The 27,727-nt window shown below is 44.3% G+C and overlaps 1 protein-coding gene across 3 annotated transcripts; it reads right to left on the bottom strand.

Annotated features, from left to right (window-relative positions):
* LOC134504301 (heat shock factor protein 3-like) lies at positions 1–27,727 on the bottom strand. Of its 3 annotated transcripts, none has more exons than XM_063313444.1 (13): positions 27,547–27,722; positions 19,736–19,844; positions 15,347–15,474; positions 14,089–14,228; positions 13,004–13,079; positions 10,484–10,545; positions 8,332–8,413; positions 7,923–8,065; positions 6,472–6,705; positions 5,768–5,873; positions 4,383–4,448; positions 2,323–2,389; positions 1–912 (listed from the first exon to the last, which is right to left on the bottom strand). In XM_063313444.1, the coding sequence occupies exons 1-13, from the start codon at positions 27,676–27,678 to the stop codon at positions 608–610; spliced, it is 1,650 nt and encodes a 549-aa protein (XP_063169514.1). In that variant the 5' UTR covers positions 27,679–27,722; the 3' UTR covers positions 1–607. The 3 variants fall into 3 exon arrangements, with proteins under 3 accessions (XP_063169514.1, XP_063169515.1, XP_063169516.1); XM_063313445.1 differs by having other exon boundaries at positions 14,089–14,213; XM_063313446.1 differs by lacking the exons at positions 1–912; positions 2,323–2,389 and adding an exon at positions 2,744–3,327 and having other exon boundaries at positions 27,547–27,727.

The following is a 27,727-nucleotide window of genomic DNA, read 5'->3' as shown; positions in this document are numbered from 1 at the left end:
TTTTAAAATGGATGTGTTAAAAATATATTGTTTTCCATAGGAAACAGAAGTTACTTACATTAATATTTAGAGGGAAATCTTAAGAGTAAATAGTACATAACAGGTGACATAGCTGAAGACAAAACAGAATAGTGAGAATTGAGGCAAAAATTTGGAGGAAAAAAATGTTAGTTACAAAAAAACCCTAACATAATTCTAACAACGTACAAGCTATCACAACATTCCAGGAAAAAAAGATAAATGCAATATGACTGTATTGACTATCATGGGACCAGGTAACTTAAAACCCCTCATATGAATATGCAAACCTTACACTAAGATATAAACATTTGTCTTAGTAATAGCATACTTTGTATAAAGCAATTTGAAAGCAGATTTGAAATTTGATCTTTTTTGCTTTTTTTTTTTTTTAAATATAGTGCAATTTGGAGCTCCAGCCTTGAAGCTGCCTTCCTAACACTACATTCTTTGGGAAGAAATAGCTTCCCCATGTTTGTGGCAGGAATTCAGCCACAGAAAGGAAGAGAAGTAGAACTGCAACCAGCAGTACTTGTTGAATCATCTTCTACAGAAAAGACGCTGTTTCATGAAAGCATCGGCCAGCGATTCACGTCATTTCTATTTCCGAGGCCTCTTCTATGAAATTGGCAACTGGGCTGAGAAGCAGAAGAGGAAAGAGTTTATATTCGCCATTCATGTCTTCTGAGAGAAGGGGCTGATCGAGGGGCTCCAGCGGAGCAGGTCCATCCGTTTGGCTTTCTGGATTGGTGATTTGCTGCGGCACTTCGCTGCTCCCCACTGAATCCAGCAGATCACCTCCGGCATTCCCCAGGCTGCCAACTTCCTCACTGGAAGGAGGTTCTTCAAACAGTGAAAGCAAAGGGTTCCCCCGATACTGAATCAGCTGCATGTCTGGGGGGCAAAAACATCTACCCATTAATAGCCAAGCTAAATGCTGGTTGGCATGTACAGTCATGGAAGGAATGTGCCATCCGCTGCCCACCCAAGCAGAGCACAAAGGCAAGATCCCAGAGGGAATGTTCAAGCAGCAGCTTTGTCAACTGAGACCCACCACAGCCTGGACTGCCAAATATGTCAGTATCAATCAAACACAAGGAATCCAGGCATGTGTGATGGGGTCCTCTCTATCGGCCTTAGAGAAGAACAAGCAAAAGGAACGGAAATAAATATACCTCTGTATTCCACATCTGGCTTCTTGCTTGGCCAAACCAGAGTTTACCGCCAAGGGTATCACTACTGCTGCTATACTTTCAATTTACTGTTATCCTTCAAAGCACACACATATAGTGTTTCACAACAAAAGTCAATTTAAAACTACTACTACAAGATAAAAAGAAACGACAGAACAGCACTGCCTCTCTTCCAAACAAAATGTCAAAAGCTAGAAATAGGAAGTGGGCAGAGGGATGCTGAATAGGTGAGCTGTTACTACTACCAAGAACTGGTGCAGGATGCCCGCAGGGCATGGTAAAGGGGTCAAAAGCCCTCCCCACACAAAAACAAACCGACAGAGCTTGAATTGCGCTGTTGCGGCCACCATCTTGTCTTTTTTAAAGTATTTCCTGTGAACATCCATGGTTGGTGCCAGTCAACTCAACTTCCTGCCCCATAGAAGAGGCCCTGAACTCAGTTTTAGTTGGGCTGATTAATAAAGGATTTAAAGTGCTGGGAAAGTTAATGCCAGACATAAGATCAGAAATATAAACAGAGCTGATGGAGGGTTCCTGCGCGGCCCACTCAGCACTCTGGCATCGGTAGGATGCACCCGAGTTGTCTTTAAAAACATGACTGCATTTCTCAAAGGAAAGTCACTGCTGTGTGACCTTTCATTGCCCAAGCCCGATTCCTCTCTTCCTTTCTCTGCTCTCCAAATCTTGTGTAAGCACAAAAGGTTTTGAGACCTAACCACAGATAGCCAAGATAAAACTTCAAACAGGAAGAGCATTTGAAGAACAAAATTTTATATGGGAAGCGACTACAGTTCTCAGGGATGTCCCTCACGCACTGCATGAAAGCCAGTGTGCCAGGTGGAGATTGGGGCACTCAACTGGATGTTCTCTAGATGGGCTGGACTCTGGCCTTCCGAACTCATAGCCCCTGGCTACACGGGCTGAAAGATTATGGAAGCTGATGTCCAACCCATCTGGACGACACCAACTCCTATAGAAGAGAGAGGAGGCTGCAAACCACACAGGAATGGATGCTGCTCCCAAATGGATTCCCGGTGGATCCACCCCTGCTCAGCTTCTCCAGACTGATTTGGCAAAGCAATTCCCAATTCCTCCCCTCCCCCTTGCTCACCATTCTTCCCTGAGGTTTCCTCATCATTCATCCCAACTGTGTCTAAATTTGCTGGTAAGTCTTCTGTCTAAAAGAAAAAACAAAAACAAATGCACAGAAAAACATTTTTAGAATATTTGTTTTTAAATACTATCTTTTTTAAAACACCCACTGCATCTTAATCAGGTGAATTGTGTTTCCTCTCTTTCCTTTAATCAGCTCATCACTCTGGCTATGACAGCCTGGCCAACGCTTTGCCTCCCCAGCCTCAGCTGAGAACCCCAGTTAAAGCACTGTTACTCCACACAAAGAGCTCCGGCTGCCAATCATTCTCAGTACCCGTTTCTGGTCTACTCTATGGATGGTCAGTAGAAATATTAAGAGGTCTTTGTTCTGGTATTTCTGCTACAATGAGCGCTGTAGAATTTTTTAGAGCAAGGGTATTAATACAGAAATAATTCTAGTTACCTGTCTATTCTTTATGCGCACTCACATTCACACTAAAGACAATTACTCCAAGCTCTTGACAGCCTACGTTTCATTTCAGGACTCTCTTTCCTCTGCTGAAACATACCACCTTGGCTAGCGACACCAGAAAGCAGGAAGTGTCTGCCTGCAGAACACAAGCTCTGGAAACAGAGTCCATGCTTCTGGTTCAGTGCTCCACACTGCATAAGGCAGAAGAAAGCCCCATCCCACCCAACGTTTCCTCCCAGGAAACCTGTATGCTGCATTCATCCAGCACAGAATTCTTCTGAGCATCACTCACAAAGTCAAGGCCGTTGGTGGAAGCTGCCAGAGTTTTACTCCAAATAGCAGAATCCAAACCATCCTGGAAAAGGAGCTCATTTGAAAAGGAAAATGAATGGATTTTCTTCTAAGAACTTAGTTGACAAAAGAATTTAGATTTGGCAGAGATCTATTTTGTCGCAATATAATTTAAAACGGTTTAACCCAAATCTTTTTCTTAGAGAGGCTGCTCTGACCCTTACAACAGTTCTTGCAAAACACAGAATTGGAGCTAGACTTCTCAAGAAGAAGGAAAAGGCTTTCGGGAGGCTTCTGAACTACTCTGCCCGAGTCCGTTCGCCAGTCACCAGAAAGGGCTTCATCTCACAATACCCAGAAAAGAGAAACACCGGAGAGTAAACCCCAGCCAAGTCAGGCAGAGTGCCAACAAAACACACTCCACTTTCACAATGGCTTCAGCAGGATCTTTGGTGCAAAACTCCCTCTAATGGCAAAATCTTTCCTGACCCCGCAATGACCTAACAGGAATTGAGCCAGAATCTTTTGAGCAAGGAGGGAATCGCACCCCGCCATCAGCCACAAGCCTCTTGCTGACTGTCCAAACAGAGGAGCAGCATCAACGCAGAACAGAGGGGCAATTCTAGTGCAGGGGGAGCTGGGAACTCAACACCTGCTCAGACAAGTCTGGCTCTGCGGCTTGCAAAGGAAGACGGAAAAGGCGGGGGGAGTCAATGAGTCCGTGTCATGGGCTGGAACTGACAGGAAGAAGCTGGGCTTGAATCTGTTTCTTACTCTGACTTCTTGAAAGGAAAGACAGAGCTAGCATTCCTCAGCCTCAACGGGAATGATGGAAGTGGTGGTCTGGCAACCTGGAGCGCATCAGGTTGGAAAAGCTGAATGACTCTTTTAAGAAGCTGGCCTCTCAGTCAGCAACACGGAGAGCGCAAACGCCATTTGGGAAATTGCTTTTCACTGAACTCAGTGGCCCGAAAGCTCAGCCCCGAAGAAGGGGCTCCTGCAGCCAAGAGTTACCTGCGCCTGAGTTAGCTCATTCACCAGCTTTCCTACAAGTCAGTAATCTGGAGAAAGTCACTGTGGGCAGTTTGAACTTTTAAGCCCTCCTGGACAGGGATCTCTCTTGCTCTACTACTCCATTCATCTGGCAAAGGTATTCCTGAAATTCAGTTGATCAGGGTCCAGAGTTATCTAAACAACTCTGCTGATCAGAAAGAACTGCACTTGGTACCTTCAACTCCAAGACAGCTCCACATGTTTTTCCCAATTCATGGTTCCCCTCCCTCCCAGGAGCCAGGGAAGACCCCACTACCTACATTTTCCAATCTGAGAGGAGCTTCTGGCATGCTTGAATCCAATACAGGAAGCTCAGGACTGAAGGCCTGAAAGCAGAAATTAAGGCAATCTGATTTGTTTTATTGATTAGAAACAAACCACAATTTAAACAGCAAAAATATGACAAAAGCCTCCCTTGAGACAAATCAAAGGTTTAAATAGGTAAAAAAATAAGCTTCCTTCAAGTTAGCTACATGCTATCACCTGCTGAAGCTAAAAGTAGTGTCCCTCAATCCTAGAATCGTAACATCCAAGGGTTGGAAGGACCCTGCAGATCATCTAGCCCAACCTCCTGCCCAGCCAGGAATCCCAGGACCAGGCCATACAAACAGCCCTGCAGCCTTTGTTTGAAATCCTCCAATAGATCCCTCATGACTCCAAAGGGAAGGCTGTTCCACTGCTTAACAACTGCCACAATCAAGACGTTCCTCCTCCTTTCAAGTTTGGATCTTCTTTATAAAGCTTCCACCCATGGTTCTTGTCCTACTCTTGGCCACTGTAGAGAGCAAATCCACACTATCTGCTGTCTTCTTCCTTAATCCATGGGCATTCCCCTCCTCTTCCCCCCAATTTGACTCATCCTGAAGGGAAGTATCAAAATTATGGGTGGCTGACTGGCCCTTATCCCCGTGAGGTCTCAGCCAGGAGGTCTCTAAGGATTGGGGAAGGGAACAGCATCATTTCCTTCCTCACCCCCCACCCCCATTGTTCAATTCAGTTAAGGATCACCCAAATGGTTTTTCCACTGCTTTAGCCACAGATACACATGGTAAATAGTCCAGTCCTGATTCAGAGACGGTGTAACCCCACTTGGTAAGTTATGGCCTTCTCTGACAAGGGAGAACGGTAAGGTCTGGGCTTTGGGTTAAGATTATCTGGTGGGGACTGAGTCAGGATGTGGGGAGCCACAAGCTTTGTCCCAATGACTCAGCAGGTGAAGAACAGGTCATTTTCTCCCCAGAGAATGCAGCAAGGAGGGCACACTGGGGTGGTGCTGAAGGCTGGTTCCCTGGCTCAGCCCCAGCTGTCAAAGAAGTTCTCCAAGCAGCCCTGGATAGCAAATTGGTGTCCATTTGCTTGGTGGCCACTACTAGCTGATCCAGAAGGGGGGGAAAAGAAAGAGAAGGCAGAGAATGGAAGAAAGAAGAGAAGCAGCAACCAGGGAGACACACTTTCTGGGGCCAGGCAGGGCCAGAACTGGAAAAGTGGCTTCTCCTCCCACCAGAAGCATCAACAAAACATTTCCTGGCTCTGCCTCCACTGTAAGACTCCCCCAACTCAAGGGTGCCCTGCCACACTGTAAGAAACACAGTTTTTCTTCTCTGGGAAATGTGAGAGAGATGCCACAGCCCAAAAAGGAACTCACATCAGTAAGCGTTTCCGAAGCATAGTTGATTTTTTTCCCAGACAGCATTGCCTGAAGTTCCTCAAGACTCGCATCAATACAATTCAAGAAGTCTTGGATCTCCTCTCTGTGAAAGGATGTAGGAAACATAAATGTAACAGAGGAATGGCCAGAAGGAAGAAGGTACCATTTTACTATGTTCCAAGAAGAAACGGTCAGAATGAGCAACTGGATTTGGAATAGCAGGAGGCCTTTAGTTTACCAGGTTTACATCCCATCTTCATGGCACACAGGCTCAGTAAGACAACCATGGTAAGAGGGAGGGCAGGAAACAAGAGGTTTCTTTCATGGTGGTTTATGCTGGAGAAATAAGTAGAGAGAGAAAGAATCTAGCAATGGATTTACAGCTGCTGCTGGAGAGAAATACAAGCACAAGAGAAAGAACCATCTTCTCCCTTCCGGAGTGAGAGGACAGGGAAGAGTGAGGGAGGCAGCAGCTCCAGAGACAAAAGGAAAAACCAAGGATTTCATTAATCAACAGTGGAACCAACTTGCTTGGAAAATGGGGGGTGGGTGGGCTGTCTGAAGAGGATGCTGGACAGCCATTTGTCACGGATGGCATGAATACCTGCAGGGACCAGGGAAGTGACTAACATCCTCCAACACTGTGGTTCTGTGGCAGGGGATGACCCTACCAGGTGCCGCCTCTCTGAAACTGGACACACCTGTCAAGAAAAGAGTCACTCGAGGCTGCCGTTGGGTTTTCGCTCATGATGGAGTCAATCACTGCCGCGGCTTCTTCATTAGCACCGACCTGTGGAGCAGGCACCTCCACGGCACTGGGCTGGAGGGAGCCATCCGTAAGCTGAACCGGACGGCTGCCTTGGGGCAGTTCCGGCTCGGAAGTCTCCAGTGCTCCACAAGCAGGGACCCCTTCTCTTGCAGGCACAGGGGCCTTCCTGGAAAACGTAACAAACACGGTCTGAACATTCACTTTCTCCAAAGGGTGCAATCAAGCAGCAAAGCAGTTCTCACAGCACTGCAGAGTGGGGAGAACACGTCCTCCGCCCAAGGGGAACCCTGCACTGCTGGCTGTCAAGCTGGTGCCTCTCCATTTTGACAGGGTTAAGAGAACCTCAAATCAAACTAGGGACAGCATCCTTACAGTTTTCTTGGCAGGGCTACAGAAGTTGTTTTCCACCCCTTCCAGCAGGATGTTTTTTTCTTTCCCAGGGTAACCCATGGTCTTGCCTGATCTCAGAATCTAAACAGGATCAGTCCTGGTTCACACTTGCATGGGGACCATGTAGGAATTCTAGTGTCGTTGACTAGACTGGGAACTTGGAGAACATCCCAGGAGGAGGTAAAGGCAAACCTCTTCTGCAATACTGCATGGATGCAGTCACCAGGAGCTGAATGGGTCTGGAGGGCATCCTTGCCTTTAATTCTCTCTTTCAAACAGAATCCAATGCATATCACTGCACTCTATGAAATGCTCTGAAAAGGAGGGTTTAATTATGAAAACCCCATTCCGTCTAGATCTACACCTAGCACTGTCATTGAGTAGCACCAGATATATTTGCCTTTGGGGAAGCTGGTATCACCACTTTGGCCTTCAGGGCATTTTAATGTGTGAGGCACTCCTTGTGGGCTGGATCCACAGCTGAGCAATTGAGCCCTATGTTCAACATCTAAGCTAGCAGGGCTGAGAGAAGCCTTGGAGATCCTGACAAACCATAACAGACAATGCTGGACATTCGGAAGGCTTAACTTGGTTTCACACACCCGCCACTGCCCTGCCTCTCATCCCCTTAGCTGCACAAGCCAAGCCATCAAAAGGCCAGACCTCTACTTTTTAAGCATAACTCCCAATTCTACTTTTCCACCCCAGTTTCATTCCTTTCTTTTGATATGGAGGTAACCAGACCAAGTCTGCCAAGAAAACATCGCAGAAGCGGCGTCCCTCCAAAGGGTCAGACGTGACTCGGTGCTTGCACAGGGGACCTTTCACCAACCAGACCACAAACCAACATTTTACAAAACAAACAAAGCTATACAGGCACTTCCACACAACTTCCCTAGGGTAAAAATATTCAGCACTTGGATCAGTTTATTGTGAAACAGCCTGCCTCAGTGTTGTCTCTCAATGAAAACATCTGAATATCTGTAACCTCACCAATTTTCAGGATTGGAGTGCACCAGCGCCAAAAGTTTCTCTGGGGCACCACCTTCTGCTTCTTCCTCTTCCTCTTGAGCATCCGTGATGTCACGAATGATAATAGAGTCTTGGCAGCCTGGACCATGCTCCGAAATAGCTGTCTAAGGGCACAATAGCAATCAGCAGTGCATCCAACACCCTTACTGTCATTTTTCTTTATTTACCCAATTTTTATCATAGTAAAAATGTTATTGCTCTGGCAATTATTAGGAGAATTCCTAGTCAAATTGAAATACATTATACAAAAATTAACAGTGGTTATTAAGAAGGGATTTTATAACCCACCAAACTAACATTAACTTAGCATGAACTGACTTGGGATAACTTGGGAGGATGAAGAGGAAAAACAAAATAAAGGAAGCCTTACGGTTTCACAGTCTTCCACGGGAATGCGCACGTATTGGCGGCTGTATTTTGCAGGTGAGGTATCCGAAGCATCAGCCAAAGACCTGGGAGAAGAAGAACACGCAGGGAGCTGTATTCCTATGGAGGTGGATGGACAGGGGATCGAGCAAAGCTTTTTAGGTAGAAACGGTTGCATGCAAGCAATTGAAGCATTTCCCTGTACGTTTGCTCCCCATGCAAGAAAATCTTCACTAGAGAAATGGCTTCGTAAAAAACAGAAATAGGCTTTAATCTGGGTTTTTCAGCTCAGACTTCTCTAAACAGCCCAAGAAAATAAATTCACAGAAGGAATCTTTACTCCCTTTTTAAAATAAACAAAACAGAACAAATTATGATTTGCATGCCTCCTTAAGGTAGCTTGTAGGACACTGGGCAAACTGATGAAACGTTCATTTGAATACAATGTGATGTCAGTGTGACATTCTAATTTTACCGTATAACTACCTTGATCTAGAATGCAGCCCTGATGAACCAAACATTGTTTTCCCATTTACAGCTACTAAACTGATTGGAGAACGGCAGGTTTTGACAGCATGCGCTTTGAAATTATGGCTTGCAGTTCAAAGGGTCACATGAGGTGCTTAGGAACTGACTGAGGCAGGCTTTCAGCACAATCAAGGCATAATCTTTATTGCACTAAAAGGGGATGACTTTTCCTAGGAACAATTTGTATCTGGAATACAATAAGGTCTCCAGCCAACAAAAATGAGTTACAAAATATAAGGCAACCCTTTCTTGTGTTCACATGAAAAGGAAATCATGATTTTCTCACATGGGAAGCTCCTGCATAGGAGTATGTACAACAGCCATTTGTTTTAACGCAAGAATTAAGAAACATATGCTTTCCAAATGCACCTTCACATTTTTGGAAGCCCTCACCAGCTATAACCATCCAAAACATTTTTTCTATGCACACGAATGGGAAAAAAGGACAAGAGTAACAGCTGGACACAATCATCTGAACATTCCCAACTGGAAAAAGCTACTGACCAACAGATCACCTGCTCTGCAAACTCTTTTCAGTCCCAGGGTCTCCAAGCTGAAGAAGCTCAGCCTCCAACTGAAATTAGCTTCATGAAACCATCACACCCTTCTGCATAATTTCCTCAGCGAGGAAAGCACAGAACGGGTTCATACAATATGCTCTCTGGGGTCTATGGCCTGGAGGAAATACACCAAGCTTTCTCTCTGCTCTTCCCATCACCCCTGTGGCTTATTAAGAGCATCACTGGCTTGTTCGGGTTTCACGTTTTAGCCACCAGCAATTTCCACCCGATGCTAAGAAGAGAAACAAACCTGAAACAAGCTGTGGTCAATCTGAGTTTTTTTCCCCTGGTAAGAGAAGCATCTGACAGATCCATGCAAGGCCCAAAATAAATCAACATGAGTGTGTCAGAAAGAAGTCAGCTCAAGCTTTTGGCATGTTCACAACAAGTCATAAGCTGTGGGGTGTGCCCTGAGCAGCCACAAACATTAATAGCTGACACACCTATAAAAGCTCTAATGTGGACAGGAATGGTGTTCATCAGAAGACCATGAAAAGAGAGGCAAAGTAATCAGAAACAGGAGCAGGAGGAAAGAAACAGTGGAGTCCCTGGTGCTCTCTGAGCCTTGTTGTTTTCTCGCAGACGTTTCATTGCCAGAACATCTGCAGTGCAAAAAGGGAGTGGGACTTGCTCTCTGCTTATATACCGTAGTTTGTCCTGCAGGAAAGGAAACTATGGCTGCAGGACAAACTCTGGCACATAAACAGAGAGCAAGGCCCGCTCCCTCTTCACACTGAAGACGTTGCCCAGTCTGGCAATGAAACGTCTGCAAGAAAACAACAAGGCTCAGAGAGCACCAGGGACTCCCCAGTTCAACCCTGAGCTACAAATACTCGCTTCGATTGGGAAAGAAACAGGACAGACAGCATTTCAGAAGAGCACTGCAGAGTATTTTGCATCTGAATGCCTCAAGGAATAATTTCAGACAGTCCCTTTGTATCCCCTTAAGAGGGAGGCAGGAGCCCTACAGAGTTTAAGAATATTGTTCTCTCAGTGGAAAAAAAACTGAATCAGAATCTTTTACCAACTAATTTTGAATAGCAACAGAGCCAAAAAGCAAGCAATTACCTTTTTCTTTTGAGCCCCAAAATGCAGTTTCCCCTCATCAAACCCAGTATAAATTCCAGAATCTGAAAGAAAGAGGAGAAAAGTAAGAATTCCCTCTCCTCTCAACCATCACAGCCTCAAAAGGAAACTAAGCACAGGAACAATATTAAATCATGCAAAGAGGAACAACTGGCAAAGGTTTTAAAAACTTTTCCATGAACTTCTGCCTTTAGCTCATACCTTCCTCAAATAAATAAATTGTACATACTACATCTATACACACACATACTTACACCCCCTCATCACTGACCATTTTACATAAGATTTAAGTTCCACACAACACAGATTTAAAAAATTCTATCACCCATAATAACCATACATCAACAAGGAATTAAGGTTATGGCTAAAGCTTCTACAAGCAGAAGTTGAATATTTCACCATATTCTTACTTGTTAGATGTATGTCCCACCTTCTATCTCAGAGTTCAAAATGATTTATTTAGGGATCCTCCTTCACCTTATGCCCCTAACGACAACTCTGTGAGACAGGCTGGGCTGAGGGAATGAATCTGTTGAAAGACCTCAATGTTGAGGGTGTTTCCAATGCTGAGGGTGAACTTGAACCTCCCTTTTCCTGTCTGGATCCAACACCTTGACTAGTGCAATTATTTACCTTTATTGTAATAACTGAAGATTGATCTGACGGTACATGGACTAAATAATCATTCACCATCCAACCATGCCATGTTAAAAGAGCAGTGGCTCACATTAGCAACACCTTTGCTGCTACAGGTAGTCCTTGACTTACAACCACAACAGGGACTGGAAAATTTGTTGTTAAGTGATGTGGTCATTAAGTGAGGCATCACATCACCACACCCAATTTTATATTTTTGCAGTGGTCGTTAAACGGATCACAGTGGTTATTACGTGAATCATGTGGCTGTTAAGCAAATCACGTGGTTCCTCATTGATTTTGTCGGAAGCCAGCTGGGAAAGTCGCAAATGGCAATCACATGACCCCAGGATGCTGCAACCGTCGTAAATACATGCCAGTTGCCGAACATCCAAATTTTGATCACATGATCGTGGGGATGCTGCGATGGCCATAAGTGCAAGGACCGGTCTAAGTCACTTTTTCAGCGCCACTGTAACTTTGAACGGTTGCTAAATGAATGGTTGTAAGTCAAGGACTACCTATATTTCCCTAACATCAGCAGACAAACCTGCTCCAAATTTGGGACCCCCTGCAATTCCCTTCCATTCTTCTGGGTGCGAACGCACCAGAAGCCTTTCTATCTGCTGCACCAGAGAGAACTCCTAATTACCAGGCCCAATCAAGCAGCTTTCCTCTATGAGGCTCCTTCCTTCCATGAACTGTTTCTCTAAGGATGGCCACAATAAAGACATTCAAAGTTGCTTTGTTTTGTCTTTTCTCCCCATCTGTCTTTGATAGCTGTGTCTCTGAGTCTTGCACAAACCCAAACACAAGGAGTCACTTGTTACAAATGTTCTACAAAACATTCTAAAAGCCCTTTCAATTGAAGAGTAGACTAAAAGCAGTTTAAATGGTTGATCAATCAATCTCTGGGAGTTTATTTATCAACTCCACATTTTAGGGATTTAATTTAGGTACTTCTGATCTTTCTTGCTTTTCAGAATGCAACAAAAACATAATTTCTATTTCCTGACAGCACAGCGAACTCTTAGCTGCTACATTTCTTTTGACTATCAGGTCAAGCCCTTTATTTACCTGAACTGTATTTCCTAACAAAGTGCATTCTGCAAAAATGCCTACCAGATTCAGAATAAAAAAGGGTAAAAAGCATGTTTGCCATGCACGAGTCACACTGTGGGACTTTTCTTACACTCAAGAGACTGATTTGATGTGTTCAACCTGAACTAAGATGCAGAGAGAATAAGGTAAAATTATAGGGTAGTTGCTATAAACCACAGCTTTTTGCAACCAGCAAAATGGAGAATGAACTGCATTTGCCTGCAATTTACGCTAGCTATTATTCCTTTCTTTGCTCAGTGAAACTTCTCAGCATTAAGGGCCTATCCATTACAAAATGATTTATCCAGACCATGCACTGACTGTAATCTTTTAAAAGATCTACAGGACTTTTCTTCTGCTCCTTTTTCTTTCAATCCAGTCCTTCCAAGTAATCAGCAGGAGTACCCCACCACTAGCAGTCCTCAGCTTTATACCCAGGGATGCCTTCTGGGACCATCAGTGGAGTCTCCTCCTTTCAAGACTTCTGCAAATCTGGGAGCACCCTGAGAAATACTTCTATCTTCCAGGGGAGCATCTGGACTACATAATGATGGGTGGTTGTCTTCCAAACATGGAAACAGGACAGATCATTTTGAAGGATCCTGCTCTGGATCCTAAGATCAGCTGATTCCTGGAGACAACTCTCCAACTGTCCCTTCTCCTGCGTTCAAGTGAGGGTGGTGGGAGTTGGAGAGCCCCAGGCAAGAGACCGCTGCTTTGGAGTGGAGCAGAGCATCAGGCCCAGGCCCAGGCTGTTCTCAGCACCTTCGACAAAAGCTGCTGCTGGTGGTTGTGCTTCTGGCGCAGAGAGGCCACCTCTTTCCAGAGGGCTTTGTTTTCCCTGAAAACAAGGAACAGAAAGAGGCAAGATCATGAAAGCGAACTGACTTCCTGGGGTCAGATTGGTCTACCAGAGGCTTTCACAAGAAGAACATTTGGGCTGCTGCATTAAGAAAAGAAGGATGCATGAAGGCAGGCGAAGGAGGGACCCTGATCAGCCTTCCCATTCCAAGAGACCCAGAATGGAAAAGAAAGAAGATGCTGTAGCTTTACTGGACTCTTTCCTGGGATCTGGTGGGGCACAAAGAGGCTTGTCCTGAAATGACGTGGGGAAGGGGTCCACCTAATCACGCTTGAACTGCCAGGTTCTGAGAAAGGGCATTCGTCAGCCCTTCTCCCGGAGATCCTCTAAATGGAGACTTGGGAGGCCAAAGTCACAAGAGGTCACAGCTCAGGGGCAAAATATCTGTCCTGCAGGCAAAAAGCTCCAACATTTCCAAGATGTTCCCTATCTCTTTGGAAGGGAACAGGCAGAAAGTCTTGTACCTATGGACATTAAGGGGGTAGAGGGCCTATCAGTTCAGCCCTTCATCAGGCAGCTTTTTATGGACTTGGGTCAACTTCTGCTCTGCCACTTACCTATGAATCTTCCCATTGCCCACACCCAACCATTCTTAATTAAAACATTAAAGGAGAACAGTTATTTGGGGGTGGGTGAAACCTCCAATAAGATTCCGCAGTTCAGCAGGCCAACTCAGCAGCCAGCATGAGCAAGATCTTTGGGGGCAGAGGACAAGAAACAAACATGAAGAAAATTAATAAGGAAAAGATCTTCCTCCTAGATTTGCAAGTATATGCAAGATCCTTTATTTCCTTTTCAAAGTGGGTGGGTGCTCATATCATGATACAATGCTCTCTATTGGAGCATAAGAATGTCATCCAGGCTGCCCATGTGTCCATATTTCTGTGCTCAGGCAATCCCTTCGTTCTAGACACAGCCCTATAGATGGGGTGGAAAACTCCCCCCATGATCTGCCTCTCAATACTTGTTCATGGGGAAGGTGCTGCACCTTTTCATACTTTCCAGCTTGATGTCCATATTGCTCTGCTGCTCCCTCATCTCCTGGACTTCAGACAACACTTTGTGCAAGTCGTCCGGGCAGACTTTGAGGTCTTCTGGTCTTACCGTAGACACCTGTGACAGAGTAGACTGAAGATGATTTATTAAGATGAAACATGTTTATAAAGAACAAATGCAATCGAAATTTGACTCATAAGGAGTGAGGATGCTGAAAACACTCAGGATACACAGCCTTCCCCTTGCCTATCATGGATGATAACCCAAAGCTGATGTTTATGCCGACTCAGGAATAGCTAACTGGGCGCTCACCCACCCCCGTACCAGAATTTTACTAAAAAAGCAGGATTGCAACTTCCCAGTAAGAAAAGCACTGACACAAGTATAAAAGGAAAAGGCTAAATTTGAGTGGACTCTGACACCTATGATTCAGGCTTGCCCTGCTCCTGGCCAATTTTGGTTTAATGTTCACATCATTGTTAATACGATCTTGGAAGACAAATATGATTTAAAGATGTACCAAAACCTTGGAATTTATCAATTTATTTAGACATTTGCCCTTACTGTGCTTGGAATATATTAAAGATAATAATGAGTTGGTAAAACCATCCACTGAAGAAATTCATTCCCTCCCAGACTTTGAATGGTTCTCTATTGGCATAATAAAGACTAATCACTGTGGTCCCATGCAGCCAAGGTTTAATTCGTTGTTTAAAAACTGAGTTGCTTTTACATATCTATCATAATACATGAGGTTTTGTTTTCCTTTGTGATTGATTTTTGCTTTCTATGTGGCTGTATATATCAATTACATTACATTTTGTAAAAGGTAGCTGGCCATTCAGCCTCCACAGCTCCAGAATTTTGCAAGTAAAGCAGTATTTCATCATCTCAATTAAAAAAAAAGCATTAGCATGGATGGAAAACATAAAGGCAAAGACTCGCTCAAGACAAGCTCAACTCCATGGACGTGCTCAATATGCAAGTGGCTTGCCTTTGCCTTCTTCCAGAATGTTTTTTCAATTTCTCATTCTACTCTACAGTCCTACAATTTTTAGTGGTCTCCCATCACAGTACTAAAGAGATCCAGTCCTGCATAGGCTTTTTTGAGATCAGCCAAGGTCCAATCCAAGAGGATGACCAAGGTCAAGGCTTTCACGCATAATGCTCTAAAGAGAAAGTAGACCAGGTTATATGCAATCACAATGGACAAAGAAGTTTTCACCAGGCAGCACACTAGAATACAGTACCTTCCTTTTGATGTTTGCCAGCAAATCAGCCTTCCCTCGCTTGAAAAACGGGTGCTGAAACTCAATGGCAGGATTCTTGTCAGAGGTTATCATGCCATTTTCAAGTGCAATCACTTTCCTGAAGCCATCTGTAACAACATTGGGGGAAATTAAATCTGTTCGTGTCTCTGAGAAACACACCTACATTTGGACTCTTTCCTTTTCCTTTAGTTAGTCGGAAACTCCCCACTCAAAAGAAGAGTTACAGTGGTCATATTCTGATATGACAAAAAACCTGTTTCTTTTCTTCCTTCTTCAAAGGAAAGAGATCTGCGTGATAATAGACCAATGGAAGAAGAAAAGTTGCCAAAGAAAATACAGAATATTGCAGCTGGAAGTTGGTTTTCTAAAACAATTATAGTCATATTGCCTTCCATTATTGTGCATTTTCTTCACCATATTAAGATGGAACAAACAGGTATGGAAGGTTTTAAAAGGACCCCAAATACCTGCAAAGCCACAAGCAGAGGTGATTGTTGGACTAGTATTCCATTATCAAAAATGCCTCCACCAGTCTACAAGTTGTGCTCTAGAGGAGACCAGCCTTCAGAATGTCTCACCCATCTTTAGACACATGGTTCCCAACAGCACAAGTGCCCTGGTATAATAAGACAGCTTCAGAGGAGTACTTACCCCCACCCTCTAGCAGAGGAAAGTGGTACAGCTGGTCCTCTCAAGGAAATTGTCAGAAGACATGAAAAGTGCACCTCCCAATATCAAAGACTTGTAACAGAGTTGGAAAAGGAATGGAGCTTCATTGGTGCTCAAAATATACACTCCGGTTTGAATACCAGCTGGGCAGAGTCAAGAGAGGGAAGATGGGCAGCTCTTACAAGACAACCTGGGATTCTTTATGAAACCCAAAGGACCTGATAACGTGCTTTGCAGAATGAGCTCCATTACTTGGTTTATGCCCCTCCTGGCTCCTCTGGGCTGAGCAATGTCTCTTTGAGAAAGATGTAATATCACCTGACTTGAAAAAGACATTGTTTACCCTGGCTATATTTGACAACTTTCAATCTATCTTCAACTTACTTTTTCAGCTAAGGTTGCTCAGAAAGTGGTGGGAACTCAGCTACATAGGATCCTAGAAGAGGCAGGTTATCTTAATTGCTTCCAATCAGGATTCAGCTGAGTCCTGCACTGGTGGATGACTTCCACGTTGACTTTGGATGGATGGAATCCAACCCTTCTAGTCCTATTACAACTCTTAGCAGTACCTTCAACAACTATATCCTTCTGGTCTGCCTGCAAAGAATGGGAGTTAGGGGCACTGTTCTGCTGTGGTTCTGCTCCTACTTGACTAGGTGGGGTAGACAGTAAGATGACCTTGGTGGAGATATGCAGGAACCATTACCTTGGCAAAAAGGGTTGAAACATTTTTTAATTGTATTGTATTGTACTGTTTACGTGCGCTTCGTTTTTTGTTATAGATACTTAAATTATCATTTTTAGTTTTGTATTGCATTGTTGGCATGTTTTTATGTATTGTTAGCCACCCAAAGTCACAATGCTGAGACAGACAGCCATATAAATTATTCAAAATAAACAAACAAACTGACTCAGCTGCTTTAAAGAACTGCATATTCTGTTGCAAAGCACCTTTCTGGAATTAAGTCCAAAGTGTTGCACAGCCTAGTATCAACATACGACCCTTCTTTCTTGAATATATGAAACAGGTCCAGAATCTACTGGCTGGCAACTGTGCAGTCAGCTACGCCGTCATCCAGAAAGCTGAAATGTTTTGTTTAAAACAACAGTGGAGAATACATGCAGAACAAGTACTCTGAAGAAACTCAGTTCACTATCACTCAGTTTTATCTGATACCAGAGATGCTACAACATTCTAAACATACACTTACATCATGCTTTCCAGTTGGACCCCCACACCCACTTCAGAACCTGCCATTCTGCTAATGTTCCATTAAAATGCTTTCTCCTCCAGTTGAAATGAATTTTATAAAGATACAGTGCTTGGAACACATAACTGCATTTTCAGAATGTAGAGAAAACAAGCAAAAATGTGGCGATGGAAATGTATAATGAGCTATATATTCTTGCTTACTTATCATAAAGAATATTTTTAAAAAATACCACATAATTTAGTTCCATATGACAGCATAATTTTATAATTCCTATTCAACAAATCACACTACCATAACACATCCTTAATACAAGAATGCAAGTTTTTTCAGTGTAGAATTCAGCACTGTTTATCACTGGACAACCATTCAAAAGTTAACATACTCTTGCAAAAAGAAGCAAGAACTGGAACATACAAATCCTCCTAGTTTAAATCTGTGCTTCTAAAAAAACTGCTTTGCACTGAAAAAAACTTCACTTCAAACACTGCAAGTTTTACTCCCAGACCTGTTATCTTTGGCTATCTTACTGTCTCATCAAATTCCAGGGAGAAAAAAATCTGGACAATGTATTTATTCATTTACAAAAATGTGTAACCTACCTACTCAAAACACTCTAGGAGACATACTAAAATAAGCAAACAGACAAAGCCCTATTCCAACATCAAGACTATATTTAAAATCGCGGAACAAATCATGGTAGCTCCCGGTTCCAAAGTCCCTACAGAAGAGGACCGTTTTCACCCCACTTCTGAATGACAAGAGGAGAGGAGCTTGCCTGACTCTTCTACAGTGAAGGGGCATCTCTTGGAGGAGACCCCCCCATGCAGCCAAGGGCCTGACCTGCACAGGGCTCTGGAGGTAACCAGCAGCACCTTGAACAGAGCCTGGAAGCGCACTGGCAACCGGCACAACCACCACCATGCAAGTGCTGTTCTGCAGCAGCAGCTAGTAGTGGCGGGGGATAGCTGCAGTGCATAACAGCTTCAGCTTCCAGGGTGTTTCCAGGAGCAGCCTTGGGCGCCGCAAACTGTGGCACGCCACCACATGATTACAAGGGTGCGAGTCGCTGTCTTCAATCTCTCCTGATCCAGGAAAGGAAGGAAGCAGCTGGGATGCCAGCCAAACCTGCCCACAGCTTCCACCTGCCGCCCTAGCCAGAGCCCCAAGTCCAAGAGGACCTCCAGACTGCCACCTGCTCCTTCATAGTCTCCATGGAGCCAAATGAAACTCGTATCAACAGCAACTCTGCCGTGCGGGAATTCAGCCTGAGCCTCTTCTTCTTCCACCCCCTCCAGTCCCTCACAGCCTCCAGGACTTCCAGTGCACCTCGTTCTGGAGCAGGATGGAAAGCTGAGAATCATTGGTATATTAATGATATTGAACCCCAAACCAAAGATAACATTCCCCAGTTACTGCGAGTGAGCAAGGCCCACAGAATTCTCTCCCCGGGCTTTCTCTTCCCTTTTGAAAGATACGTGACCACAAGCTGAGGGGCTCCTACATTCTTCTGGTCTCTCTTAAGGCTGGAGGTTTACACTAGTCTCCCATCAAGAACCTGCTTTTCAATTATTTATTTACCGCACTCATCTCCTGCCTTTTCTCTGAGAGCTCAAGGTGGCTGACCTGTGGGACTTCAGACTTTTATTTCCCACAACAGAATGACTGATCCAAAGTCACACCCTGAACTCCAGACCAAAGTAGGGATTTCAAACCAGGCTTCTTTGAATACTACATTGCTATAGGCACAGTTGCCCGGGCACATGTTGCACTCTTACTCACATACATATGTTGGATATGCCACACTCAAACTCTGCATGAGCATGCCCTAGAATGAGCACACGGTACAACAGGGTGTGGTTAAGCGTAGCTGTTGCTATCTCCATGTAGCTACTCTACCCTGAAACTTATCTCATATGTCTACTAAGGTTTATACAACCTGGGTAATAGAGCTATGCAAACTTTCTGAATGGAGCATTTCACAAAATTTGTTAGCACTACACTCTTCCTCAAAGCATTAACAGAGTTACATCCTCTGCAAGGCTCATGCGGCTGCTTCAAAGACCCTCCTTGGTTGTCTAGACATTTACAGATGGTACTTCTGCCCTGCCAGCAAAGCAAAGCAAAGCAAAACAAAACCAAACAACTGTGTGTGGCCTGCATGTGTATGGCCAGCCTGGGACTACTTTTAAAGCAGCCAAATGAACCTTTCAGAGGATGTGGCTCCTTTAACGTTCCATTTACAGCTTGAAAGCACCCTTTAAAAATCCATGAACAGCTCTATTGCTACTGCGTGAATAGGTGAATCTTACACCTATTGCATAAACCCAACTATACCGTAACTATGCAAATGTGAGAGGCTTTCCATCTAAAATATTCAAATAATGTAACTGTTACGCTTATTTTCTGACAATTTAGGCAGTCTTTTCACTTTAATGGACATTGTGGGTAGAAAAGCGCAAAAATATAGACAGAATCTGATACTTACAGATGTTGAGTTGTCGTATGAAGCTAGACAAATTGTTGTGTTTGAAGTACTTGGGAAGCAATTCTTTAGCAAACCTCTGTTCATCCAAAATGCAAAAATTCTGTCCATTCTAGGAAAAATAAGGAGGGAAAAAAACAAATACAGTAAGAAAAAGTAACTAAAGATGTCTGGATCTACTACACAGTGGCATCATTGAGTCTGTTATTTTAGGGCATCTCACCAGTAGCACCTATCAGGGATGCGCTGAAACCATCTGGAAGAGACGTGACTTTCATCTCTTAACGAAAAAGAATCCATTAAAGCAAGCAGGTAAAGATGGCAGAGCAATCAATCTCCAGTTGACTCTGTTGAGCCAGGAAAACGAAGCATCCCAGAGGAACTTTGCTTGGAGTGTGGGACTGAAGCAGCCGCTGGAAGGTTGTGCACATCTCTCTTTCTGGATATCTTTTTCGGTTTGAGCTTATTGGAGAACAGCTTCCACTGGCAAACACTGCTTCAGCCCCAGTTACCTTTCACTCACGTTACAGTTACACAGCTAAGAACTATCAGCACTGCAGTTGCAATTGCTGCTGTCCTTCAACCTCACTGTAACTGAGAAACGGAATGCCTCTGAACTTACAGAAGTCCTTCCCTGAAAAAGTGGGCTTTGGGTTTCCAATGTGGTGGGACACAGGTCGTCTGACAGAGTGACTGGTGGGATTTAAGATACAAAAGGATGTGAAATGTATTTATTTATTTATTATAAGTTTATATGTGGGTGCTCCTAAGCCACAAGCCAGCAATGCATTTTGATTTGACCTCCGTCTGTGAAATGATAGGGCCCAATTTTGACATTCATCATGCCAATATTCGGGATTTTTAATGCATTGTTTTATTCTTATTTTTACTTTGCTTTCATCTCACTTTTATTTTATACAGTATTATTTTGTGTGTGTTATTGCTGTTGCAAACTGCTGCAAGATTTTTTTTTAAAAAATACTAGTAAATAAATGCATTCTTCTGGAAGTCCTGGAGACAATATCATGGTATCTTGGCTCAGGCATACCTACAGAAAAGGCAGACTTCTCCTTCTGCCAAAAAAGCTTGCTTGGTAGGTCATCGGCAGCTTCTGTTTTATATTGCCTAAAGAATAAATGAAGCTATGCTACACCAACAGAAGTGTCCCTAAAAACTAATGGAAAAGAGACCCAAGATTTGAAGGATAGGTCCATTTCCAAGCCATGCCACCTAGCAATAATACATAAACTGGGATTTTACAATCTGCCATAGTCCTGCATTCTGAGTTGAACTGCAGAGGGCAGGAAACCCCTCGGCTCTTTACAAGGCCTCTAGCACCTGCCACCAAAATCTGAGTCATCTGCATTTACAACCCAAGGGACTACCATCAGTTGCTCAAAATCTGCCTTGGTCTAGAAATTCTTTGGAGCCACTTATATGCACCCTGAATTTTCTGTTTTGTCAAACTCTAAACGCATTAAAAACTATTACCTGGCAAAATAGTCCAGATAAATATAGCAGCTCTTGAAGCTGCATGGCTAGGAGTAAAAGTTCCTTTATAGTTATGAACGAGCCAAGAAGCAGGCTGCTCATGAAGCAAAACCGATATGGAAGTCGCTGATATGCAGGACTCACAAAAGGCAAGTGGGTCACTTTCTCTGACACATTGCAAGCAGCATTAAAAGCGAAACTGGGGCAGATATAATCAGGGTTTTCTCAGGAGGACAAATCCAGATCCATGTGCATTGCTCAGCCCAGAGGTATTCTTAGCAAATCCTATGTTAGGAGGCAAATACCAACACACCCATTCTTAGATTTCCCTTAAAGAAATATTATAAAGCCTCAGAACGCGAATGAAAATAATTTTTGTGGTACAGAATCCTAGATAATCCCTGAGAAAGTTGACTGCAGCACTGTAACCACATAAAATGATTTATTAAAATGAACACAGGAAAATGGGACTTCAGCTGGAAGGTGTTAGCCAGTTCTAATTTTGCAAACATCCACATAATTACTTTGATAACGTGTCTTTGTATGCATGCATTCATTTGCAAACAAAATACCAATCCAGTAGGCATTCCTTGAAATAAAGGGGGGGTAGGGGGCAAGACAAGACTTCTAAGTCATACAATGTCCAAACGTCCCGTTTCTGAAGCTACATAATCCTGCTTTCTGTCTACTAAATGGCCTATAGTTTGCTTAAGGCTGAAGACAATTACAAGTAATGAAAACATTTCATAATTTAAAAAAGGAGGGATTCAGACATTATACATTATACATTTGTTTGCTCCAGTACTTCTAGGTGTAACCAAGGATCTACATCACGCCCAGGAAAGATTAATCCATGCAAAGATGTCTCTCCTCTGCCCCACGCAGATTTCATGAGCTCAACAGCAAGTCAAATGCAGTTCCTTGTTCCCCTTGTACTGAAACGTTGCAGGATAAAGAATCCCACACAGGGAGATTGTGGCACCTCTGAGCACGGTCCTGACTAAACCCAACAACATTTATCAACAATAAGGCTGACAAACTCTGGAAGGGATTAAGGCCCAATATTACCACACATTTAATCTGGTTTAATCCACCAGAAATATAAGTTTCTACCATCAGGGTACCCATTCTAATGTGGTATCCATGGCATATGCCCGCACCAAATCGAAATAGACAATGTTCTCAGTTCCATTCCAAATTGTTGCTTCAATCTTATCATCTCCTAGACTGACTAGGCTTCCAATATCATGTACTTCTCCTGAAAAACAAGTGCAAGGTCCCCTGTGCCAGCACTGAGTCATGTCTGACCCTCTGGGAGGACGCCGCTTTCGTGACGTTTTCTTGGCAGACTACAGAGTGGGGAGGTTTGCCATTGCCTTCCCCAGTCGAAACCTCCCCCAGCAAGCCAGGTGCTGATTTTACCAACCTCGGAAGGATGGGAGGCTGAGTCGACCTGAGCCGGCTACCTGAGAATCTGGCTTCCGCTGGAATCAAACTCGGGTCATGGGGAGAGTTTTGGCTGCAATGTTGCCACCTACCACTATGCGCCACACAAGGCTGTACTTCTCCTACCCCTACCCAAAATCGCAGAAAAAATCAGCCTAAAAAAGGAAAGGCTTATTTCAAGAAATGCTATATTTTTATTGAGGAGGCTTGAACTTATAAACTGCTTTCAAACAAATGTAGAACCTCCACCTAAATAAAAAAGGAAAAATATTCATTTATGCTCGAACACATGCAAGAGAATGACCAACCCATTTTCTCGTTTAGAATGTAGTCAAGATTACACTGTCTATAAAGTTTAAGCCACATATGCTGATATTTACAAGCGAAATGCAATTATTCTGAGCGTTGCATCCCAATTCACAATTGATTTAGAGCAACTGATTTATAGTATGTCTTACATGCTTTTTTTTTTAAAATCCAAAACTCTATATACAATGCGAGGAGGAGGATGTTACAGAATATTGCTAATTTAAGCATCCCCATAAACACAAATACTCAGCCATCATGCAGTTCCCTTTGGGGTAAACAGCATAATGCAAAGCACAGGAAAAGAATAAGGAGCAGTTAGCCAAAAACATTAAAGGCAGGAGATAAAAGGATTTATTACCACGTCTAGTTATCCCCCAATACCATTCACTACATTTCTTCATCAGAAACTATCCTTGCTTCCATCGTATCAATAAACCTCTTCTGACATTGCCTTCTGTTCTTTCAATTCCCCTGGTCTCCTTTTGAGGATCTCGTCAACTCCTTCCAGTCTTCTCAGCCTTTGCCTTCCTCTAAATATATTTATTCTTTCTTCATAGATCTGTTCTGCAATTCAAACCTTATTCATCCCCTCTATACAACCAAACCACTGTAAAGTACTGTACTTCTTTTATACTGATTATTCACTTTTATACTCAGTTCACATTCATTCAGCACCCCTTTATTCTTGACCCCATCCCTTTTAAGTACCCCATTCCCCCTGCATTCAACTTCCTTTTGTTTCTCCTGATGTACCCAACTCTCACTTCCATAGAACAAAGTGGGCAGAAACACACGCTTGTATATGGCCATGGTGCATCTTTAAACAAACATTTCTTTCTCACAGCAGGCTATATACTATTTATTAGGTTTTTAGTATAAACCGTCCAGACCCACTCTGTGAGTGAGATTGGCGGTGACTAAATTTGAAATATAAACGAATGAATGAATTAATGTTGCCTGTCTACAAGCAAGTGCATGTCTTTACATTTCACCATCTACTTTCCTATCACTGGTAAAAATGGTACTACAGGTAGACCTCACATAACGACTGCCCTGTTTACCGACTGTTCAAAGTTATGACAGTGCTGAAAAAGTAACTTTATGACCAGTCCTCGTATTTACGACTGTCACAGCATCCCTGCAGTCACATGATCAACATTCAGGCACTTCGCAACCAGCAGGCTTTTACGACCATCACAGAGTCCTGTGGTCATGTGATCACCATTTGCGTGCTTCACAACCAGTTCCAACAAACAGAGTCAATGGAGAAGCCAGCAGTAAAACTGCAAGTCACAGTCAAGTGATGTCTTGCTTAATGACCCTCAGTGACTCACTTAACAACCAAATGGCAAGTGACATCGTAAGTCCATCACGGTCACGTGACGTTTCACTTAGCAGTCACACTGCTTAATTGCCAGTCCCAATTGTGGTCGCTACACAAGGACTACCTGCAAATTCATCTGTTTGCTCTGATATGTCTAACTTGTAGACTTCCGTTTTCCCTGACAAGCATCACTATCTTGATCTTTGCTGTGCTGATTTTCAGATTCATACTCCTCACTGCATTATACAACTTATCCCACATTTGCTACAAGTCATCTGGGTTCTCTGCCAAGAAGAGATCATCTGTATACAAAAGTACACCCAGTGAGGTTCCCAATTAACACACCTGGAGTGATATAATAAGCATTTATCATACACTTATCTGTAAACATATTCCAAGATCAAGGGGACAATCAGCAGCATTTACAGGCGAGGTCAAAATTTGCCAGATGGCAGGTATGGAGTTACAGTCGAAGCCCGACCCTTTTTGTTCTTGCAGGTGCCGATGGCCACAGGGACAACAAAGCTGACACCTCTTTATTCTCATCCATGTTTTACTTCCATCAGGCGCTGCTTGTATCACACGTAGCAACCAAATTTCAACAGTATATCCATGCAAAACATTGTCATTCAAGCCTATTCAATTTACTAAATTAAAATATAACACAGTAAACACTTTTTTGTACCTGAAAATAAGTACCCCTAAAGTACAGTCAGGTACAGTGACTTCTGACTGTCATTGCTATGGCACAAAATTTGACCACTATTCTGGAGACTCCCTAATCCTGGCCTTTTAGAAGTTAGCACACAGCTGCTGTGTGAGATTAATCTGGGTGGTTTATAGCAAGAGAGGAAATCAACTCTACCCTCCAAGGATGGTAAATAGGATATTTCACAAGTACCTGAGCTACTGCCTCAATTTCAGGATCTGAGCACGTACACAAACCCTCTTGGTAAGGAATGCCATTAAACCTTCCTAACAGTGCCATCGGTGGGAAAGCGTCCAAGTGTACCAGTGTAAAAGCCCTCCGGTTTAACAGGACAAGTAGTGATAGAAATAATGAGGGCTGGTAAAGGCAGGGTGCATGAGCTCATTGTGGTAGAAATATAAGGTGTTAGTCCTCTCTCTTTGTACGAAGGTCAAAGATTCTCTGTCTGAGCTCTCTCTAGGTCAGGTCCAGCATGGATAAAAAATTGGGGGCTACAGTACACTAGACTGGCTGTTACTTATTTCTTCCAAAGAGCATTGTCTATCAGTCAGTAATAATTGGGCTAAAGATTCACCCCTGAAGATTTGCTTAAGCCAATACTTCATCTCATGGTGCTGTAAGCGAGCCTTGACAGAGATGCGCCCAAGCTCTAGGCAAAGAAGTACAATGGCAACCAAGCAGGGACCTGAGTCGGGATCTCAAAAATTTAGGATGGGCAGCTTCTAACATACGAGTATCGTAAGTGCAACACTGTGCACCATACAACAAATACTTGGACTCTTAAAAGTTTGATCGCTCCAGGTGCACAGGTGTTGCCCCTACGGGTTGTGTATCTAACTATTGCATTGGAAACCAGGCATGCCAAGAGAGTTTTAAAGAGTGAGGTTTCCAGGAAGAAGACAGCTGGAAGTACCCACCTAGATATTTAAAAGCCTTCACCTGCTCCATTTCGTAGTTGTCCATTTCCCAGACGTGGGGGGTAATTAGCATTCCACCCAGTAAATAGCTTGGTTTTCACACAGCTGTTTCAGATCAACGTAAGATGCTAGCAGATACAGGCTGACCCGCAGCCCCACTAAAGATCCAGACAGAGTAACAACATTTTGCCAGTTTTCACCACAATGCCTTGGCGGAGATTGAATCAAATGCCAAGAACCTTTTGGTGGACCGGCGTACTTCACAGAGCGGTGGTGAAGGGGAAACACTGACCTACAACTGAGAACCCTAATCTAAACCCAGATGCTTCTTGGCCGAGATTTTTTGTGAGATCATCCTATCAGGAAGCATTTGACAGAGATGTTTCACATAATTTACAATCATGCATAATAAACTGGCAACAGCAGCAATGCTGGCCTTATCACCTCTTTAATATATTGGGAGTGTTTATGTCTAATTTGCAGTCCTCCGTCCTCCCTGCCAAGCGCAACTACCTTAGTCTTTCCATTACTTTTCAGCTTCGTGCTCTTCGTTACCTCATACAACTTACCTAACGTTTGCTAGGAGTCATCTGGGTTCTCTGCCAAGAAGAAAGCATCATCCGCATACAGAAGTACACAAAGTTATGTCCCAACTCACACACCTCGAATGACATAAGGAGGCATTTATCCTTCAGTACATTAAACATCAAGGAGACAACCAGCGGCGTCCACGGGGCCAGGTCAAAATCGGCAAGATGGCAGACATGCAGTCACACCCCAAGCCCCACCCTTTTCTACTTGCAGATGTGGATGGCCGCCATGGGGACATCCATATTGAAACTTTCCATTTATTCTCATGCATTCCACACAGCAGCTAACTTTCAACTTCAAAGTCATGCAAAACATTCCATGGTTCAAGCCTATTCGATTCATTATACGCTTTCTTCAAATCGGCAATCAGGCTCTCTTTCTCGTGGTCATGCCCTTCTCCATGCCCTGCTGGAAAGCAAAACGCCAGCCCCCAACACCACCACCACCCCCGCCTGGCATAACATGGCAGGGCTCTTCCCCAATTTTGCTGTCACCCCTCATACCCTTTTCATCAGAATCCTGCCAGTCACCCTCCCGGAGAGGCTTGAACTAACTTCCACGCGGTTTTCGCAGCAGCTGGCCTAGGCCCAGAAGCGTCCTCCGCCAGGCCTTAGCACAGAACCAGGCTGAGCCCAGTAACAATGCGGGGCTCCGCTGGCACAGCCGGCTCCTGGACCCAGAGGGGCGGCGTTCAGCTGGCTGGCCAAGGGGGAAGTCCTCCTCTTTCAACGGCAACGGCAGGAAGTGCTCCAGAGGCGGGTCCAGATGCTTTTCCAGCGGGGGCACCTCCGCCCCCCGCGCAGGGCCTCGCACCCTTCCTGGTCGCTGCAAGGCGCGAATCGCAGCTGTGGGCCGGCTGCAGGCAGAGGGCCGCGCGGGGCCGGCGGGCCCCAGCAGCGACCCCAAGCCGGAGAGGCCCCGCCGGGGCAGTCCCGGCCCCCCCGCGGAACGGCCGTGCTCCGAGGGCCCGTTGCCCCCAGCGCGGCAGGCCCCCGGCGCCTCTGCGCATGCGCCCCGCGGCCCTCACCCGGCTCCACGAGATCACGTCGTCGCTCCCGGGGTCCTCGACCAGGGCCCACAGTTTGGCCAGGAAGCCGGGGACCGAGGAGGCCCCAGGCGAGCCCGGCCCCGCGCCCACCAGCGCCACCGCTTTCTTCATGCCAAAGCCCGCGATGCCGCTGCGTCGCCGGAAAGGCGTCTGGGGACGG

The sequence above is a fragment of the Candoia aspera genome, chromosome 12 (assembly GCF_035149785.1).
Source record: "Candoia aspera isolate rCanAsp1 chromosome 12, rCanAsp1.hap2, whole genome shotgun sequence".
Taxonomy (NCBI): domain Eukaryota; kingdom Metazoa; phylum Chordata; class Lepidosauria; order Squamata; family Boidae; genus Candoia; species Candoia aspera.
This window is presented reverse-complemented; position numbering and strand designations above follow the sequence as displayed.

Coding starts and splice junctions, on each gene's coding strand:
- LOC134504301 (XM_063313444.1), bottom strand. CDS start 27,678: ATGAAGAAAGCGGTGGCGCTGGTGGGCGCGGGGCCGGGCTCGCCTGGG. Junction 8,414..10,483: donor TTGGGGCTCAAAAGAAAAAG/GTAATTGCTTGC, acceptor TTCTTCTCCCAG/GTCTTTGGCTGATGCTTCGG. Junction 913..2,322: donor GGAAACCTCAGGGAAGAATG/GTGAGCAAGGGG, acceptor TTTGCCCCCCAG/ACATGCAGCTGATTCAGTAT.